This window comes from Otolemur garnettii, unplaced genomic scaffold, assembly GCF_000181295.1.
Source record: "Otolemur garnettii isolate 467f Iridium unplaced genomic scaffold, OtoGar3 scaffold00056, whole genome shotgun sequence".
Lineage (NCBI taxonomy): Eukaryota > Metazoa > Chordata > Mammalia > Primates > Galagidae > Otolemur > Otolemur garnettii.
Genome location: NW_003852451.1, coordinates 6,818,904 through 6,839,473, shown reverse-complemented (window position 1 = coordinate 6,839,473; position 20,570 = coordinate 6,818,904). Strand labels below are relative to the sequence as shown.

The 20,570-nt window shown below is 40.4% G+C and overlaps 1 protein-coding gene across 9 annotated transcripts in view; it reads left to right on the top strand.

The window, feature by feature from the left end:
- The window catches only part of MAP3K4 (mitogen-activated protein kinase kinase kinase 4), a 118,147-nt gene that overhangs the window by 61,567 nt on the left and 36,010 nt on the right, over nucleotides 1-20,570 (top strand). For all 9 annotated transcript variants that reach the window (XR_001161395.1, XR_002774023.1, XM_012806744.1 and 6 more), the window contains exons 4-5: nucleotides 12,278-12,520; nucleotides 15,060-15,206. Coding sequence is in view for 7 of the 9 variants with exons in the window: in XM_012806744.1 (XP_012662198.1) it covers nucleotides 12,278-12,520; nucleotides 15,060-15,206 (390 nt within the window). In the remaining 2 variants the exon portion in view is untranslated. The remainder of the gene's footprint in view (nucleotides 1-12,277; nucleotides 12,521-15,059; nucleotides 15,207-20,570) is intronic.

Genomic DNA, 20,570 nt, shown 5'->3' with positions numbered 1-20,570 from the left:
TCTCACCTTCCAAAGTGTTAGAATTATAGGTGCGAACCTATAGTGTAGATGTAGATGATGGGAATTTAAGGGAATCCAGCTCTAGTCCTAGGACAGTAATACGTGTTTACCCATAGTTTTGAGTTCCCATCAGTGTTGTGTATTCTTTTGGTTTGACCAATTGAGATTTAAAGAAGTTATCTTTGTTATAAAAAAACCCCCACAGATTCAAAGCTGATAAAGTATATGAATTAAAGGCTATGTATTAGAATTTGTAGATCATTTGCTTTTCAAAAAATACCAACTACCGGAACTCCTGTTTTAAATTTTGGATGATAAGGTGTTAAATGTTCATCACATAATGAAAGAGTAGTAGAGAGCTAACATAGGAATTTTATATTGGAGAGTAATCTAAACTAACAAAAAATATGACTCTGAAATTATAATTAACTCAGTGGGGAAGTAAGATTTTATTTTTATTCCCACGTCAGGAACGTAATTTCTGTAATTGGCGTGTGTGTGTGTGAGTGAACATGTCTCCAGTTTATCTTGTCTTAGTGAGTGTCTTGGGGGGAAAGCTGCAGTCCAATATTTGGTCCCTATCTGAGTTCCATTCCTTACTGTGGCTTTGTTTTACCATATAACTTTGTAAATGGCAATCTTCCTGACTCTTAAGCCTATGAATGTATAAAATGGGTATTAAGAACTCCTCCCCACCTGCCTCCCAGGGTTATTGTGAGGCTTTAAAAGATGTTTGTATAAATGATAAAATGCTATACAAGTCAAATATATTTTATTTTTCAAAGTTTTGTTACATTTTTTCCCTTGAACTATCTACACATCAATAGGGGTTACACTCTGCTTTTAAAATGGATCCAACGTTTTAATCTCTGCCAAATCTACCTTTCAAGGGCATACATTTTTAGGCAGGATAACTTTGTAGGTTTGAAGACTTTTGTTTTTATTCTTAACTGTTGGAAACATCTGGACTGATTAGTATCACAGATTGTACATAATGCACATTTTGTATTTTGCACCGTTTTTATGGTTTCTTTGATAATAGGAATGGATATTGCTGAAGGATTTTGTAGAAAATCTGTTTTTACTTTTCTTATAAAATTGATATATTTTCAGAAGAAAAGAAAGATAAACTGAATATTTATATTTTAATGTAATATACACAAAATTTAATGGTCTGACTTTCACTGAGTATTACCATACATGTTACCTCCTCAGATAGTAAGGAATACTTTTTGGCTACTTTCTTAATTGTTTTCTTTAGAATTAAAAATGACCATGTATTATAATTACTATAAGTTTAATGGCCAATATAATACTGCTTATCTTTGGATTCTAAAAATAATGATGCAAAAAAAAAATAATCATGCTAATTTTTCTTGTAAAGGCAAGAAACTTTTATATTCAAAGTAGACAAAACATGCCGAAACTAGGGAATAATAAAGGTTAACCATTTATTGAGTCTTACCACATGGTAGACACAACAACCCTTTCAAGTGGTGGTTTTACTTCTACAGATTACAAGTAAGGAAACTGGTTTAGCAAACATGGATAACTTTCATAAAATTACAGAGAGGGACACCAGACTCCAAACTGTGCTTCATGGCATGCAAACAATGGTGCATTTGAGCATTACCTGGGGTCAAATCATACTCTCCCAGAATAGGCTGTGAGCGAGCACTGGCGAGCCTCCTCCATGCCTCTTAAGGAGCTAGACCAGCACCAGTGTAGTTTCAGTCAGCCCACCAGAAAGACTCATTAGGCTACAGTCTAGTTCCCCTACCCCTGCCTTTAAGGTCAGTGCTCAGTAATATGTTATCATAGCTAACTTCTTATTAGCTGCAGTCAGGTCATCTGATTTCATGGGTAAAGGTATAAGAACTTTTAGTGACACCCTAACGAGTGCATACATGCTCATTTGTCTATAGGTTTTCTGTTTTCTTAAAAGAAACATAGTTACATGAAGGAAATTAGATCATTGGACTACATTGTTTTTTACTGTGGCCAAGCCAGCTGACTCAAACTTGATATAAGATCAGAGGTGAGACAGAAGCCATCAGCTTTCCGTTGAGAATTGGAACCTGTAGTAGCAATGACAGGACAAGAGTAACATTAGGAAGACTAGTAGCCGGCATTAACTCAACACTCTTGTGTCGGGGGCAGGGAGGGTGAATTGATTTGATCCAGGTTGCAGGATCAAGTGGCAGAACTAGAATCTGAATACAGAACTCAGGCTAGAAAGCCACACACACAGCACACATGCACACACGTGCTTAACAGCCTTCTAAAGTTGTCCCATGTGATATTTGAAATATTTGAGAGGGGGTTAGAATTTAAAAATTGTGAGATCTCACATGAAAATGGGGGTTTGGGGTTTCCTTTGAATCCGAGGAGGTCTGTGAGCATGGGGTCCGCATCTCCGTGTGGCAGCCACTGGCCGGAGCTGGTTGGCATCACTGGTGCCCCATTTACCTTGCGCACACTGGGGTTGTTCTCTTGTAGCCACCTGAGTCCCCCTTTTACATCACTACCTGGCCAACCCTAGCAATTTCAGTTTATGACATGATCCCTCGTGTAGAGTCGCAGAAAACTGACTTTTGAAGGATAACATAAAGGTACTTTGCATCTAATCCTTCATTTTAAACAATGTGCTTACTTTCATTTACTTATATAAAGAAACAAACTCCCTGTTTATCCTCTACAGCTTCTCAAGAGTGGTAATTTTGGTTTGTATCTTCTTGACTTTTCTGTTTCTCTATAAATAAATGTTTTTGTTATATAATGCATATAATTTCTTAAAACAAACATGATAATGCTATATACCCTGCTACAACTTATGGGGCTCCCCCTTACTTTTTACTTTGGGTCAGTCCATATGTGAGTATATAGCTCAACCTCAGTTCCATTTAAGAACTGATATTCCATTATGTGAAAGTACCATACTTTATTTAGCCATTTCACTTTTGATAGACATTTAATTATTTTGCTTTTGTAAACAGTATTGCCACAAATATTCGTGTACATTCCCCTTTCTGAACTTATTCTGTTGTTTTTGTAACAATGGCTAGTTGAAATGGAATTGCTGGGTCATGGGGTATGCACATTTATGTCTTTGATAGATGTAGCCATAATTGCTTTTGAAAAAAATTATACTAATTTATACTTTTACTAAAAGTATAGGAGAAATCCCATTTTCCCTCATTTTTACAACTATGATCAGTAAAAAATATAATTCATTTTAATCTTTAATTTTCTTAACTTCTCATGACATTTAGCCTATTTTTCATGTTTAATGCAACTTGCGTTTCTTTTTTATATTTTCTTATTTATTTTGCCCATTTTCTGTTGGATTATCTCCCTATTTTTGGTCTGTTGGAGCAATTTATATTTATGGATGTTACTCACTTTTCAGTGAAAGCTGTAAATATTTTGATTTGTGTTTTAACTTGTTTTTGACTTGCTTTTCACTATACAGAAATTTAAAGTTATAATGTAGTCATGTCTATTACTATTTTATGGCTGCCTTGATTTATGTGCACTCAAGATTGTAAAAAATTCTGTATTTTTGCATAGATTAAAATTTTCTTTGTTATAGAAAAGATTAAACACATATAAGAGTACATAGCATAATACCATGACCCCCATGAATCAGTATCCCAGCATAATAGTTACCAACTCATGGCTGCTACATGCAGCTGAGAGGTTAAGGATCAAAAATGAGAGATTATACTGAGACGTGAACAAAGGAATTGGAGTCTCGGTGCTGTGTTGGCAGTGTGGCCTTTCTTCACTTGGTTGTGAATGGGCTGAGTCCAAAAAAGAAGTCAGCATGTGGGTTAAGGCAGGTGGGAATATGAGAGTTTGGTGAGGTCGGGATTGGCGCATTCCTTCCTTCATGGGTGGGATGTTCTATTTGGGCCGATCCCAACATTCGACCCTATCTGCAACCACTTGACAGCTTCCTCTCTCATTTAGAAGAAACCCAGGTGTCATCATATTTTGTCCATTTCAGTTTTTCTCTGAAAGATGTAGACTTGGTTTGTTTTTATTTTGTTGTGGTAAGAACATTTGACATGAGCTCTACCCTCTTACTTGATTATTAAGTATACAATATAGTCTTATTATATATAGGGGGGCTTATTTTAAAATTGTAGCCACAATACTATTGGCATACCTAAAAACATTAATTCCTTGATATCAAGTTTCAAGTTCATATTTCTATTATATAATAATTGTAATGGAGGGCAGTGCCTGTGACTCAGTGAGTAGGGCACTGGCCCCATATACTGAGGGTGGCGGATTGAACCTGCCCCTGGCCAAACTGCAGCAAAAAATAGCTGGGCGCTGTGGTGGGCGCCTGAGGTCCAAGCTACTCAGAAGGCTGAGGCAGGAGAATCACCTAAGCCTAAGAGCTGGAGGTTGTTGTGAGTTATGACACCATGGCACTCGACCGAGGCCACAAACTGAGACTCTGTCTCTAAAAATAATAATAATAATAATAATAATAATTGTAATGGAATTCTTTTTATAGTTTGAGTCAATTTGCAAGTAATGTCCTGTCCCTGTGTCATAACTGTTCATTATATTTCTGAAGTTATTTTTAATTTGCAAATTTCTTGTCCTCTTTTATTGCCACATATTTGTTGAAGAAATGGGGTTATTTGTCCTGTAGGGTCTCCCACTGTCTGAATTTTGATGATGGTACTTTCAGTAGCCTTTAGTATGTTTGTTTTCTCTGTTTTGTCTATGAAGTAACTATAACATTGAGTGGCTTGAGCAAATTCAAGGTATCTTGAGTCATGGATTATGTCAACACCCACTCCCTCAGGACACGTGATAAGGTCTGAGTGTCTGTCTGTTATGTTAGTCGTAGTTGATGATCATTGCCTACGTTCCTTACTTCATTAAGGGTTGAAAAATGAGAATATTCTAATTTTATTTATTAGTTTGTTTCTAAAGCTTCATTATTATATATTGCTATAAGGAGAGACTTTGCCATCCGTCATTTGGTTACTTAGTGGAATATTAATAATTGAACAGGAATGATGAGATAAATGTGCTTGATTCTCTTTTATTTACTTTTTAAAAAAATTATGAATTGATTCATAATGAATTTGGTGACGAATTAGTATTATTTTATTAGTGTGATTTTGAACTCATGAATTTGGGTATATTTGTTGGTTCAGTTCGTTGAAATCGTCACTGAAGCAACGACTATAGTTAGTGTTCACATTGTCCCATCGGGGACATATTCACGTTGGCTTGACTCCTTTTTTCCACAACCCTGGTCAGTAGTCTTTGTTGCTCCATGCTGTCTAGGATAACAAACTGTTCTAGGTGTATATTGCACATCTGCTCCAGATGAAGAATCAGAAGTATTTTCAAGGAGCCCTGGTTCTTGCAGGTTTTTTCTTTTTGGCCGGGGCTAGGTTTGAACCCGCCACATCTGGCATATGGGGCTGGCGCCCTACTCCTTTGAGCACAGGTGCCACCCAGGAGCCCTGGTTCTTTTTTTTTTTTTTGGTATTCCAGGACTACAGTAGTGTTCACTGCAACTTAAATGGTCAGTCATTATTTCAGTTCTTCTCTTCAGGGACAGAAGAACACAAACACACACTCCACCAATTCGTACTGATGCTTCCAATGCAAATTCAGGATTTCAGATTTTTATGTAATCTCTTCTGACTTAGCTCATGTATCAGCATTTCATTTTCTTTCTTTTTACTAAGAATTTCAGTTTTCAGTGGTACACCAGGTGTGACAGCATTAGAATATCAGATTGTGACTACATTTCAAAACATATACACAACAATCTCAGAATGGCACCACCAAAAATATGATTACTAGAAAACTATAGTTTTATACTTTTCAAGTGTTGTTTGTTCATGCTTATGGTATAACCGTCTAGGGATGTAGCACTACTGCATTTTAAAGACTTTTGGAACATTTTTTTCTCATGGTTATTCCACTAACTATACAATTCTCTTCTCCTGAGGATTATAGGCGTGAGCCACTACGCCGGGCCCAGACACCTTGGTAATTCCCTCTTCTTTTTTTGCACCTGTGCTCATACTGCACGGGCTTGTCACGATTTGTTTCCCCCGTCTCTTTCTATTTTGGGGTTCCTGAAGATACTTGTCACCCAGTTTTATTATAGATATGTCTCAGAGCCCCACCTGCCACCCCACAAGACAATCTGAAGTCACAAGGCAAACCTGCCGTGGAGCCAGGCAGGCCTCACACTCACTGGGAGCCCTGTCTCAGCCTCAGTTTCCCCAGGAGCAAAATGTGATTAATAGTAACTGTCACACGAGTTTAGGAGAATCCAGTGACCTTATGAAAGTAATTGGGTAACAATTACTGAGCCCTAGCCATGAGCCAGGCACCGTTAGATCACCATGATATACTGCTGCTGTCCACATTGACAGATGGGAAGCTGAAGCGTGGGCACACAACTGGGAGGAAGGTGCTAGAGCCTGGGTTTGAGTCCAGACTTCCCTGGCTCCCTGACATGGTGCACGATGTTGGTGTGCACTGAAGAGGACTTGGTGCTGGGTCCAGTCACTCTGGGTTCTTTTTTAGGGGTGGAGGGCACAAGGTACATTGAAATCCTGCAGCTACCATTGTCTTCCCAGAATTATTTTTATTTATTTATTTATTTATTATTATTATTATTTTTTTTTTTTTTGCAGTTTTTTTGGCCGGTGCTGGGTTTGAACCCGCCACCTCTGGCGTATGGAGCTGGCGCCCTACTCCTTTGAGTCACAGGTGCCGCCCCCAGACTTCTTTTTAATTAGTTTGACCTATACTAAATTACCAATATTTGATCATTTTTAACTGACTATATGGGAATTTTTATATGGTTTAACCTAATATACAGCCCTGTGTTTAGGATTTAACATGTTTGGAATCTCTTTTCCAAATATAAATGTTCAACATGTATTTTGTGTTTAAGTTAATAAATACTTTGGTTTCCCATAATAATAGCAAGAATTTCTAATATAGATGTGTAATTTAAAGAATGATTACTTGTGCTAGTGTGAGGTATTTCCTGTGATTGCCGGTGACATTCATTAGCTAATCTGTTGTTTTCCAACTGCTTAAACAGCTGCCCACCTTTTTTTTAACACTAAATTACCATACTAATTGGGTATATTTCTCTGTTCTGTTGATCTGTTTATTACTATGTCAGTACTTTTCTAAACAGAGTAGGCTTTATTAGTAAGGTTAGTATCTTGTAGGTCAATTTTCCCCATTCATTCTGTCTTTTCAGAAGTTTCTGGACTGTTTTAATTTATGCATATTACTTTCTCCCATGTGAACTTCATCATGAATTTGTTAAATTTATACAAAATGACATTGGAATTACAATTGTCTATTATATTTCATTGTAGGATCTTTGGGATAGAGATGATTAGTGAAGACACAGACGGAGATATTTTATTACTTATAGATCCTGATGGGGACAGGGCCTACCTGGAGGCCATGCATACAGAGGTCAGAGTACAGGCAGGGAGAGACAGAGACCTGTGGGCCAACACTTTTGTGATCTGAACATGTTTTTCATGGGGAGATTTACTTCATGGGTCTAAAAAACATGGGCATAAATTCCCAGAGTTCAGGCTATGACTGAGAAGTAGTCACTGCAGCGTGTTGATGCAGTCCATCTGGGCGGGAGGGCCAGGGGGCCAGTCAGGCAGGCCTCGTGCCCGTATCTCATATGGACATAGTCTGTAGGAGGAAGCTGTATTAAGTGAGTATCTGGATTGTCCACTCTGAGGAGCTGGAAGGAGGTGTAGAGCTAGAAACTGTGTCAGGGCTGACTCAGCCCTATTTCTGATATGAGAAAACATGTATTGAGTGATGAGGTAACATGAAATTATAACAGTTCACTACACATTTTTATTAATGTCCTTGTATTGTTGAGTCTCCAGGTTTGGCTGCATTGATCAGGCATTTATACATCTTTAATCTTGTACTCATTAGAGTGAAATAATAACAAATAAACAGATACACCATTCCTATACTACACTGCCCTTGTTCTCGCTCTGTGGTTTTATTGAAATAATTTGGAATTTAAGATCCAGATTTTTTCCTTGTAGAGTGCTTTTTAAAAATTTTGAAATGTTTTCCCTGCTAGAACTTGAATTATAGTTCACAACCAAATTATCATCATAGAGTTGTATCTAACTATATAGGGTGGGCATTACTGCCTAGGACTAATACTATTTAGGATTTCAGATTTTAGAATATGTGCAGAATATATACCAGTTAAGCATTCCAAATCTCTCTTGTTGGTACTCAAAACATTTCAGATTTTGGAGCATTCTGGATTTCACATTTTTCGGTGCAGGATGCCCGGTCGGTGTGGGTTTTGATAGATTGATGGCCTGCCGCTTCCTTGGGTGCCTCTCTTCCCTGTCTCCAGGTCTCATTGAACTAGACTCCACCTTGCTTCGTCGGTCAGCTTTATAGAGAAGGCGAGTTGTACTTTGAGTTCTTCTCTGTTCAAAGAGGCTTATTTTGTTTTACGCCTTCTTCACATTAGTGCTATCTTAATATGTGAAAAGCTTCCTTCCATCTTTCCCTTTATTTCTTTATGGACCTCCTTATTATGTTAGACTCTCTAAATCTGATTTCCATATCTCTTGTTTTTTTGCTCAAAATTTCTACTTTGTTTTCCTTTTGCTCTGAGTTGTAGTATTTTCTGCAGTTAATTTCTAAATTGTTAATTCAGTTTTTGGCAACATTCATCTATGTTCATTGTTTTTATTGAATTTATTTCAGAAATCTTGATTTATTATTTCCCAGAGGACTTCAGTGAGGTCTTGCATTAGAGTATTTTTATGGTTCCATGTTTTCTTTTTTTGCAGTTTTTGGCCAGGGCTGGGTTTGAACCCACCACCTCCAGCATATGGGGCTGGCGTCCTACTCCTTTGAGCCACAGGCACTGCCCTCCGTGTTTTCTATATTCAGCCAGTATTAATCGAAGCCAGCTATTCTGATTCTTCACCTTGGTCTCTAAAGGAACTGCTGTTTCCTGTCAAGTGTGGGGTTTTTAATGTCTGTTCTCTCTGTCTGGTACCAACAAGAGTGAGTTTCTCAGCAGCTCTGTAGGTCTGCCTACAGAGGAGGGTCTTGAGAAGCAGGGTTGTTCTGCCACCTGTCTGTAGCAGGTTGGGTAACAGGCTGGGGCTGTAGTGAATGCCACAAGAAGTCTGTAGAATTTTATCAGAGGAAGTTTGCTGAATTTTATAGAGCTTCAAATAAACATTTTTTTCTGATGTCATTATACCAGGGGAAAAAAAGCATTTATAGCGCCTGAAGCCTTTGTATGGACACATATTAACCCTGACTGTATTTATCACAAGTAATGATTTTTTAAAATTTTATGGGTATTTTAGAAATTCTTACTGTTAGGGAAACCCAAGTGTGTACTAATTTAAGTGCAAAAACACATTTTGAACATAAAAGTATAAACCAATTTTGTTTTTCATAGTGCTAATGCAGAAGCATCCCCTTTCAAAACTGTAGAGTCTACAGTGTAGACCCTGACAATTTATCACTAAAATAATTGCTGTTGTCACTTAGGAGTACAGTAACAAGTCTGAGAACTAAGAATTTGTTAACAAAGTGTATGTGGTCGTATGTTACATTCTTTCATGTTAGATTGTTAATAACCACTGAAGATGTGATATTTGATATTTTTGTAGGAATATTTCCTGTTAATTTTTTCAGTGTTTATAACTGACAAGTACTCTGAGATTAGCATTGGAAATCCATAGTTAGTTAGAGATAAAGCCCTTCTCATGGAGCTGATGATCTGATAGGTAAATCAGGTAAAATAACACATCATAGGAAATCATGATAAATACAACTGAGGAAGCATTTGTATTTGCTTCCTCAGCAACATGAGGAAGCATGTTGTGAGAAAGGGAGGGGTTGAATGCTCATCTGAGGCAATAACAAGACTTCATAGCCGAGGGTGGCATCTGAGCATCTTCCCAATGAGAGGATGAGTTCACCAGGGACAGGGCATTGTCAGAAGATCATAACCTCCAGGGTTACAGGTATTCATTTGTGCAGAAGCACAAAGGTGTTTGTTGAAGTCAGGGAAATGTACGGGGTGCATGAGGAAAGGTGAAGGAGTGGTAGGAGGACGGGGTCCCTGTGTAGACCAGGCCGTTAGGCTGAGTAAACATGCACAATGCTCAGGACTCTACGGAAGCCATGCATTTTAAATTAGGAGAAGGGTTACTATAAGCTGTAGAGCACGGTCACTCTGGGGGTTATTGTGAGGTCAGTGGATTGAAATGTTGGAATTAGAAAAGCAGTTGAGAAACCGGTGTGAATTAAGGCACTTAGGGCATAGACGACACCGTGGATTGGAGGAGTATTAAAAAGAGGTCTAACAAAGCTCATTGAATGTCTACAGGAGAGGTTCTTCGCAGTGCAGATGCTGAAACTCCTGAACGTTCTAGATGGGGGAGTTTATACAAATCTGATGTATAATGTGGCTGTCTGCATCTGCTGTAAAGCAACCAGTGGTCACTGGGAGAGTCAGACATGTTAACAGTAGCAATTTCACAAATGTTGTACTTTTTAAAGGTTCTTTCCCATATGTATATAGTATTCTATTTAATCTTTCTTTATTTTTTAAAAGAAATGAATAAACACGATTTTCTAAATGGAGAAACCATGCCTGAGAGACTTATTCAGTGCTTCCAGAATCACATTGCAATTAAGTGACTTGAAACCCGGTTTTCTGACTTTTGGATTTTGATTTTTTTCTTGTTAAGCCACACCATCTCTATAGTGAAAGTCAAAATGAACTCAGGGTTTAGAGTGTTTCAGTTGCGTGCTGTGAGGGATGGGAGAGATTAAAGTTTTTGGAAAGGCCTTCAAGAGGCAAGCCTCAAAAGTTAAGGATTTCAGAGTGGACAGATGAGAAGAAGAGTGAGGTGAGGACGCAGCGTGGGCAGAGTCAGACTGGTGAGGGACATGTGTGAGAGGGCTGACTGAGCCCACCGTGTGGAGGACCAGAGGGGCAAGGCTGCACAGGAGGGTGGCACTAGGTCAGGCAGGGTCTGCCTTGACAGGCAGAGTTCCTTGGGCTATCTTTGGTAGATAGGCAGCTGGGAGCCTTGAATGGGTTGGTTGAGGATATCATTTGTGACTTCAGCAACATGTATTTAGTACCTGCCGTAATAAATGCCGGGGATTGGGGCCATAGGTGAAATGTGAAATACTCTGGTGGCAAAGAATAGGTGCTCTGGTGGGGGGTAAGGAGATGGGCTGGGTGGACTGCAGGAGAGGCAGGGACACTGAGGAGGTAGGGAGGCTGCAGAAAGAGCACACCCAGAAACGAGTTGGCCTGGCTCAGCCAGCGAGACCATGACTGGACTGCAGAGTTCTGGAAGGGAGGCCCAGAAGGCCGACGTCATTGTTTAGATTTTATTCAGGTAGATCCTGAGAGTGTCATAAGTGTGTCTGAGGTATGTTTTGAAATGGTCTCTGTGGCTACTACATGGAGATCAAATTAAAAGTCAAGATAGAAGCAGGGGGGAAGAGTCCTGAGCTCACAGAGTGACCCACAGGGGAGATGGGAAATGACATCACACAAGCAGAATGACTACATTTGTTGTTAGTTGAAGAAAAGTTGAGGTTTTCAAATTTTGAAGGCCTCAGTTCCCTCAATGAAAGAAGACAAAATCTTTGGAAGTGATTGGTCGTGCAGTATTGCCAGAGGTTTAAGAACAGTGGAAAGATGAAAGTCCTTTATTTGATGGGGACAGGTGAAAGGAACTGGAGGGAGACAACTGAAAGGACTGGTTGAACCCGCTCAGTTTTGTGTTTTCATCAGTGGCTCCTTAGAAGGAACTCTTACTGGATTTTTGTAATGTTTTCTCAAATTTTAATCTGGTTTTCTCACTCTAGAGATAATTGTGGTTATTACTATATATAACCTTCAAAATAGTGTTTTGTCTTAAGTGTGATGCAAAAATGTTAAAGATGAACTTGAATACTTTTCTACTGTACTTTTTTGATGAAAGTATTACAATTTGATTTTAGTTCTTGTTTTAGTTTTCTAACACTCTTAGGTATTTATGTGTTTATGTTGAAATGTTGAATTTATTAAACATTCTTTTCTCTGTAAAATTGGAATGTTGTGGATTTGTCAGCAAATTATAGAGAATAATAGTTTAGTTTATAAGCACAACCACAGGACATTGTCCTGTATGTTCATTTAATCTTTACCTGTTGAATTTTTTTTTTGTAGTTTTCTGAATTTCCAGACCCCTTGTGGGGTTCAGATTATGTGCAGTTGTCCAGGACACCTACTTCTACTGAGCAGAAGTGCAGTGCTGTGTCCTGGGAAGAGCTGAAGGCCATGGACTTACCCTCATTCGAACCTGCCTTCCTTGTCCTCTGCCGAGTCCTTCTGAACGTTATACATGAGTGTCTGAAATTAAGATTGGAACAGAGACCTGCTGGAGAACCATCTCTCTTGAGTATTAAGCAGGTTTGCTTCAAAGACTGTTATAATATTTAGCAATTATGTTTTTCTACAGGCTTATCATTTTATTTTTAGGTTTTTTTCCCCTCCTAATTATTGCAAATGGTAGGAAATGAGAGTATGTTACTGTTTTAATGAGCTGAACTTTTGGGGCCGTGCCTGTGGCTCAGTGAGTAGGGCACCGGCCACATATGGGGTAGTGAGTTTGAACCTGACCCCGGCCAAACTGCAGCAAAAAAATAGCCGGGTCTTGAGGCGGGTGCCTGTGGTCCCAGCTACTCGGGAGACAGAGGCAGGAGACTCACCTAAGGCCAAGAGTTGGAGGTTGCTGTGAGCTGTGATGCCACGGCACTCTACCGAGGGCAACAAAGTGAGACTCTTTCTCTAAAAATAAATAAATAAATAAGCTACACTTTTAAGGAGAATTTTAAATGTTCTTTATATGCAGTCCTCAAAGATAAGATTATGGGGCAACTTTTCTATATCTATTTCCTTACTCTTAAAAGAATATAAAAATGTGGTGATGTTGGGACTTTCTACCTCATTCGTATCAGTCTTGGAAGACTAGAAATTTGAAATTACTCACTGTACAAAATAAAAAATTTCAAAACTTGTTCCATAGAGAGGAAAGGTTGGTGTGTTTTTTATGGTCTGTGCGGTGTGTCCTCTAGGAGCTACTGGGCTCTCTGAAAGACAGGACTGAACATAGGTGAGCAGTACAGATTGAGGAAAGGCTGGTTAACAAGGTCACACAGCAGCATACAGGCTTCGCGAGTGCTTGCTTGGGTGTAGAACGAGGGACTGGAGGTCGGGTGGAGAGGCCCCTGCATCTCATTTCCGTCCCTGCAGTGTACACCTGCCACCCACTGGAGCTCTGCTTCCACGTGAGCTCTCCCTCCTCACCATCTTGTTGCTGGTGAGAAAAGCTTTGCTTTAACTGGTCGTCTGTATTGCCGTGATTTCTAGGAGCTCCTTTCCTCGCACAACCGGCACTTCAGAAATAAAATCTGGTAAAGCAAGATGGAGTTTACTTTTTTGCTGACGGGGCTGTTGTGAGAACTAAATAGTAATGTATGTTAAAACACTTGGAAAAATAAAAAAGAATGCTTAGACTAATATAACCTTGCTGGAGTAAAAGGAGAATAGAAATCTTGATTTAAATGCCTTCAAAGATTGGTTATATGCACCTGAGTGACATCTTTCATATAGAAATTGTTATCTATATAATTTGAACAGAATACATGTTACTGCATTTAACTATAGCCAAAGCTCTCCTATTGTGGGTAATTACTTTGTAAACATTTATGGGAGAGACTTCTGTCTATAAAAGTAATCCATGTTTATTTTAGAAAAATTGAAAACCACAGAAGAGGATACAAACAAAAATAAAAATCACCCCATTGCTTTGCCACTCAGAGATAGCCATTAGAACACTTGGTATTTTCCATCCATTTATTTTTCATGCATATACATATTTTTTGCAGATATAAAAAAAAGTCTGTATATATGTGTAATTTTTTCCTTTATTTTCATATTTTTCAAAAATAAGAATTTAAGCAGCTGCAATAGTGCTCTACTATATAGGTTAAGTTAAGCCTCATAGTTTTAAGTAATATTGAGTTAATATGTTTGTATATAAGTCTTAGTCTATATCTCTGATATTTATTTAAAGTATTATTTAATACTTTAGTTAATCCCCATAGTTTTAAATAATACTGAGTTAATGTGTGTATATAAGTCTTAGTCTACACCTCTGATTATTTCTCAGGTTTAAGACATACAGTAAGTGAGTCATGCATTTTTAGATTCTAGGATGTTTGTACCAGTTTACTTTCCCAGTAGCAGCAGTAAAGGTTTGTCTAGTAGGCATGGAAATGAGCGTGACCGTGGTCTCATTGCTTGGTCCCTGTCAACTGCACTCTGAACGAGTTGTGTCTCAGCCTGTTACTCATGGGAAGGGCTTTCCAGGTCGTCTGGCTGCAGCCTTCTGCCCTCTTGGTTACATTACTTACCAGGCCTGTAGATTGTGGATTTTCCCGTCTTTTTGTTTAGTTTTCCCTTGACTTCCATCTGATTTCATCAGATTAATCTTGGGTTTGTTTGCATGTTTTTGCTCTTGTTAGGAGGTTTTTGGTGGTAGACTGGGCCTCAAATTAGCATAAGTAAACCACACTGAATCATGGCAAAGGCCACCCTGCTCTGTGGTGTGGAAGCACATTTGAATCTCTACTGTGATTTTGGTTAAAACGTACTAGTTTCATTAGGAACTTTTTTTCCTCTCATATCATTTGTCTTACAATGTAATCAGTAGAAAAGTTGACCTTATGCCATAGAGTTTATTTTCTATATGAATTTGGAGGAGAATATATTTAACAAAGCAGTGACTACCTATGTGTATTCACGCTGTAATTGTAAATCCTTTATGTTCACCATTTTGTTTTCTTTGTGACACAGTTTTTTTGAGGATTTAAGCAGAGAGTCGTGAAACTGAGCGACACTCTGGTCAGGGAGACTGACTGATGGAGTCGCATCTGCTTCTCTGCAGCTGGTGAGAGAGTGTAAGGAGGTGCTGAAGGGCGGCCTTCTGATGAAGCAGTACTACCTGTTCATGCTGCAGGAGGTTCTGGACGACCTGGAGAAGAGCGACTGCAACATCGATGCCTTTGAAGAAGATCTGCATAAAATGCTGATGGTCAGAACAGTGGGGAGGAATTCCTGATCAGTGTGTGCCTGTGGGTGTGTGTGCGTGTGTGGTGATCTTGAACCGGAGTCTTTCCATATGGTATTAGATTACACTTGTTTTCATAAATCTATATTTTAGAAATTCTTTTTTTTTTTTTGAGACAGAGCCTCAAGCTGTCCCCCTGGGTAGAGTGCCATGGCATCACAGCTCACAGCAACCTCCAACTCCTGGGCTCAAGCGAGTCTCCTGCCTCCGCCTCCCGAGTAGCTGGGACCACAGGCGCCCGCCACAACGCCCGGCTATTTTTTGGTTGCAGCCGTCATTGTTGTTTGGCGGGTCCGGGCTGGGGATTCGAACCCGCCACCTTAGGTGTACGTGGCTGGCGCCTTAGCCGGTTGAGCTATAGGCGCCGAGCCATTTTAGAAATTCTTAATGGTATTAAAGTTGGGATTTTTGACAAATGTTAACCTAGTTCATTTATTAATTGTGGGATAGTTTATCTTATAGTAGACTGTCTCAGAGATAGAATCAAAATCTGATCCTATTGTATTGGGCCATCTGTTATGAGCCATTTTTATAATACCTGAAATGTGCTAGAGACCTTGCCTGCCTCTGGGAGTAGTGAAGCACAACAGGAAACTCTGTAGGGGCTGGATGTGGTGCTAAGAGCTCTGGGGGACAGGATCTGAGTGCGGGCACCTGAACAGCCCAGATGGCCACAAGGCGTGTACAGTGAGGAAGCTGAGTGCAGCCAAGGAACCTGGCCTTCCAGGGACTTGTGAATAGTTGGATTTGGCAGGGGTAGACCTATTTCTGCTTCTTGAAAAGAGAGCACCTGTCTTCTCTCACTGTCGTGGTTGCCCTCTGCTTTCTAACTGCTTAGAGTTTTCTTTCCTTTTGGAAATGTCCTTCCTCCTTGTCAGCCCATTGAAGACTTAGTTTCAGGTTTTATTTTTCTCTAGAAAGCTTTTTTTGACAGTTTTAACCTTTAGCCTACATTTATCTATAACTTCTTTGAACTTTTTTAGCAGTTAAAATTAGAACTATTTTATTCAACATTTAGACAAAGATTCTGCTCTCAGGTTTTCCTAATTACACTGAAAGCTATATGAGCTGAGGGCTATAGCTTGAAATTTTTTTGTCGTTCCTGATGTCTGGTAGGGTGTTAATGTAGTGAGTACATGACAGCTCCATTAGGGGACATGCCCAGATGATTACATAACGTGGCAGGCCAATGAGGTCATATGGAAAGCCACATGCTTGTGGGTGCATTGTTTTGGGGGTACTTTCACCCTTGTTTAACATTCAGTGTGCCCTGCCTCAAGATGTCTGCAGCACATCCAGAGACCACCCTCTCTTTCTAGGCTGGAAGAAAAGGGCAGGGACCCTGCCAGCTAAATCCCAGCCTTTCCATGGGAGCAGCAAGGTCTCTCCTAGAAGCTTTTTTCCTCCCTATTGGTCTCATTAGTGTTACAGAAGCTGGGAATTTGAATATTGAGCTTTTTATCCTCTAGAGTACAAGTAGAGGAGGAATAATATGCCTTGGAATGGGACATAGCTTATCTACCATATTATGAGCTCAGTGAGTTTGAAATTATTTTCTAATTGGGAAGAGTACATAAAAGACCAGCCTGTATAAGACAAAATACTATATACTTTTTATGTCTAAAAAGTCATTATCATTGAAAAGTTACAGTAAAAAACAACAAGGAAATTTTTTTTCTCTCTTTATACAGATGATTATAGAAGTTGTTTTTAAATGTCTGTCAGTTGGGAGGGCAGGGTGAGGTGCATCAGGCAGGTGAACTGTGTCCTCCCAGCCAGATTCTGTGCCCTTGGTGTTCTCTGCTGCCATGGAAACCCAGGTGAAGTGAATTACCACCATTCACAGCTAGTTGATCTTGGAAATGCTTAGAGTTTAGTTTTGGCTTTGCTGTCAGTTGTCTGCATGAGGCATAATCTCTCAAATCTCATGGATGAAAAAACCAGAAATTCTCAATGGTTTTAAAATAATGCTCTGGTATGTGCTGGAAGGATCAGAGCGGGGGCATGTTTTGAGAACTGGGGGGCCCAAACAGTATTGATGCTTATTAGGAAGAAAGGAGAGACTAGCTGTTGGGTGGCAAACATACTGTGTTTACAGACACACACCATCCTCTGGAAACTCACCAAAAACAGCAAAGAAAAGGAGGAACTTGGCCACGGTATCAATTCCCTCTACCCTTCCAAAAATAAAAAACTTTTAGAATTATTTGTCTTGAAATATAGACTAAAATGAGGGTGGACACATGCACTAAATAATTCTCCGCCCTTAATGTGGAGAGCCCATCCAGGGATTGATTAGAACTGTGCTATCTGGGATGTGAGCAGCCTTGAGAGAAGCAGAGCTGTCCCTGCAGAGACCTTGTTCCCTGAAGACCTGCAGGGCGGGACGAGCATCAGTGGAGACTTCACGGTCTGCACCTCAGCCTGTTTGCTGGGGCAGATGCTGAATGGGAGCTCGGTCAGAAGGGGGAGAGAGAGCAGTGATTAGCAAGAGAGGATGGAGGAAGTCCAAGGCTGAGGGGCTTTACTCTGTGTTACATCATCCAGTGTACTCGGAAACCAGGTTGAAAGAAATAAAGGAAATAATTTGGATTGTATTTGAGACATCAGACTAAACTAGAGCTGCCAACCAGCTCAGCTCATTTCCCCGGTCCCTGGCCGATAGAAGTAACCCAAACAATACACCTAATAATATGTGATGGAGGACCGTGTGATAGACTTACAGAGACCACACTTAAAAAGATTTTAAAGGAATGAAAATAAGAAATGATGACAGGATGTGATAGTTGTAGAAGACACGAGAGCGAGCCCATATGTGCACAGTTAGGGTTTCTGTGGATGAATAAAAAGATTTAATTCTTCCTTCTACACATGGGGTGTGGATTGTGTGCCAGGCAGCTGTCATGCAGGGTACTGAGGAGGGAGTAATGAGCATAAACTCCCTCTTGGAATGTAAGAATGGCAAGGAAATGGCACTTGGGTAGTTGTGCAAACATGAAATCGCAGCTGTGAAAATGCCCCAAAGGCAGGCACAGGAGTGGACTCCAGCTGTCAGAGTGGACTTTGTGTGGCTATTAGAGAAGGCTTCTCTGAGGTTGGGGCACTGGAATTTACCTGAAGGTTACCTGTGTAATAATCCAGCTGTGCAAGGCTTAGACAAAAATTGTATTCTGTATATTATAATTTATGTAATAACAGATTATCTTAAAAAGCATATAGACTAAAAGGAAGCAGACTAAATTCATGATAATTGTTGCCTCTGGGGACAGAGGAAAGAAATAAAAGTGAAGAGAGAAAGAACTTAACTTTCTGGCTTATTATTTCTTACTGAAAAAAGTGTCTAAAGCAATCATGACAGAGTCTTCCCATTTATTCCATCTGGTTGATATTCGTGGTAATATTTTTTAATTTCTTTGCTTTGTAGTTAAAAAAAAGACTGAAAGAAACACTTTTTTGGCAAAAGGCAGCAGATACAAGGTCTGTGTTGGGAAGGAGTGTGGCAGGAACAGAGGCCCCCAAAGAAGCCTTGTGAGGGGCGGTTGTGGCTGCAGTTTGGAAAAGCAGAGCAGACCTGAAACCAGGCCCAGGCTCCATGCAGTGCACGTGTTGCCCTCAGGTTAGATGGCGTCTCACACATTCAGAAGGAAGTGTGAGCATTCAAGAGAATTGGGCCTGAAACCAGGCCCAGGCTCCATGCAGTGCACGTGTTGCCCTCAGGTTAGATGGCGTCTCACACATTCAGAAGGAAGTGTGAGCATTCAAGAGAATTTTAGGAAGTGAAGATGCAGCGAGGGGCCATAGGATGTAGGATCCCAGGGACGTCAGCATACTGATAAGAGTGCTGTGGAAAGGCTAAGCCGTTGGATCTGAACTGAGTCAGGACTAGAGTGAACAAAGGAAAGGGGTCATGAGTTGGAGAAGGATGAGGAATTAGACTAGGAGTTACTGGGTGTTTCAGATAAGGTTCAGAGAACAGTGGTGGTGGTTGACAAGCTGAGTGGAAGGAGAAGAGGCTTTAGCATCATGGCATTTGAATTGGCAATTTGGGGGTTAGAGCAGTTCTGGCAACGACAAGATCCAAGATGGAACCTTGTAAAGAGGTGGAAATGGAGGCAGTCAGGGAACTAAGCAGCAGCCGTGGTGGGTGGGCCACAGGGTGTAATGGCGGAGCCTGAGAGGAGGGCAGGCTCAGTCAGAGGCCAGCACTGAAGGTGAGGTGATGAGAAGTCTGGTAGACGACAGTGTGAAGTGGGGGGTGGTGGTGGTATAACATCTTAAAGGACAGGGTCTTTTTGTTTTGCTTTCTTAATTAATAGTAGCTTGAAAAGAGCAGAGGAAAACAAGAGGGTGCTGGCCTTTGGCAGCCCTGAGCGTGCAGAGGGATATAGTTCCCTCCTGAGAGGGCTGTGAAGGGGCCCGGGGAGAGCCAGCTTGTAAGGGGCCAGGAAATGGGGACCACTCCCTGAAGGGGGCTGCTCTGGGCCTGCTGTGGGAGAGACGTGTTTCCCTTCGGTAAGTTGAGGGTAGACCCATGAATGACAGGTTCCACACAGGGAACGCTGGTCCTAAGGGACCCAGGACTACAGGGTCACACTGCATAGCCTGGAGGGTGGAGGACTAGGCATATTCAAAGGTACAACAGAAGAAATGGTTCTTGGAATAAAGAAAAGACTTGAAATTTGCCCGTGGAAAGTTATCACGGGGTCATTCCAAAGTATGAAGTCGTAAGATGTAGCCTGATGAAAAAACAAATCTGAGGACAGAGAAAGAATCCTATAAATCTGAATGTAGAAACCGAGGCGTGGGCACCCTCAGGGGGTGGGGGAGTGGGGGTGGGGGTCAGGTGGGCGTCGATTTCCTCACGCTAACGTCACACTTGGTGTAGAAGGAAATGGGTTTTCTGCTCAGTCAAGTTAGCCTTCAAGGGAGTGAGTCCAAAGACAGCGAGGGTTTATAAGACGCCCATGTGTACCTATCGAGAAAAACTCATTCTAACCCACAGATAAATCCAAGTAAGAGCTTAGGAATGAGAAGGCTGTTGTGTTAGGACTTGTGGACGTAGACCTCACTTCAGAACAAGTGCATCTTCTGGTCATACATTATAATTCATATGTTCTAGACCTTGAAAAATTATATCACAAAAATCTGGATCAGGAAAGGGTGGTGGGAAGAAGTATGTTCCTCTCCTCCCCATAGCAGGTAAGAGACCGTCTCAAACTCAGCTAAGTATTTAAACAAAGACCCTGACCTCTTATTAACAGTTTCTAGGGGCTGGTGTTTCATTTTTTTCCCCTTTGTTGTACTTTTCTATACAATGTGACCATCTTA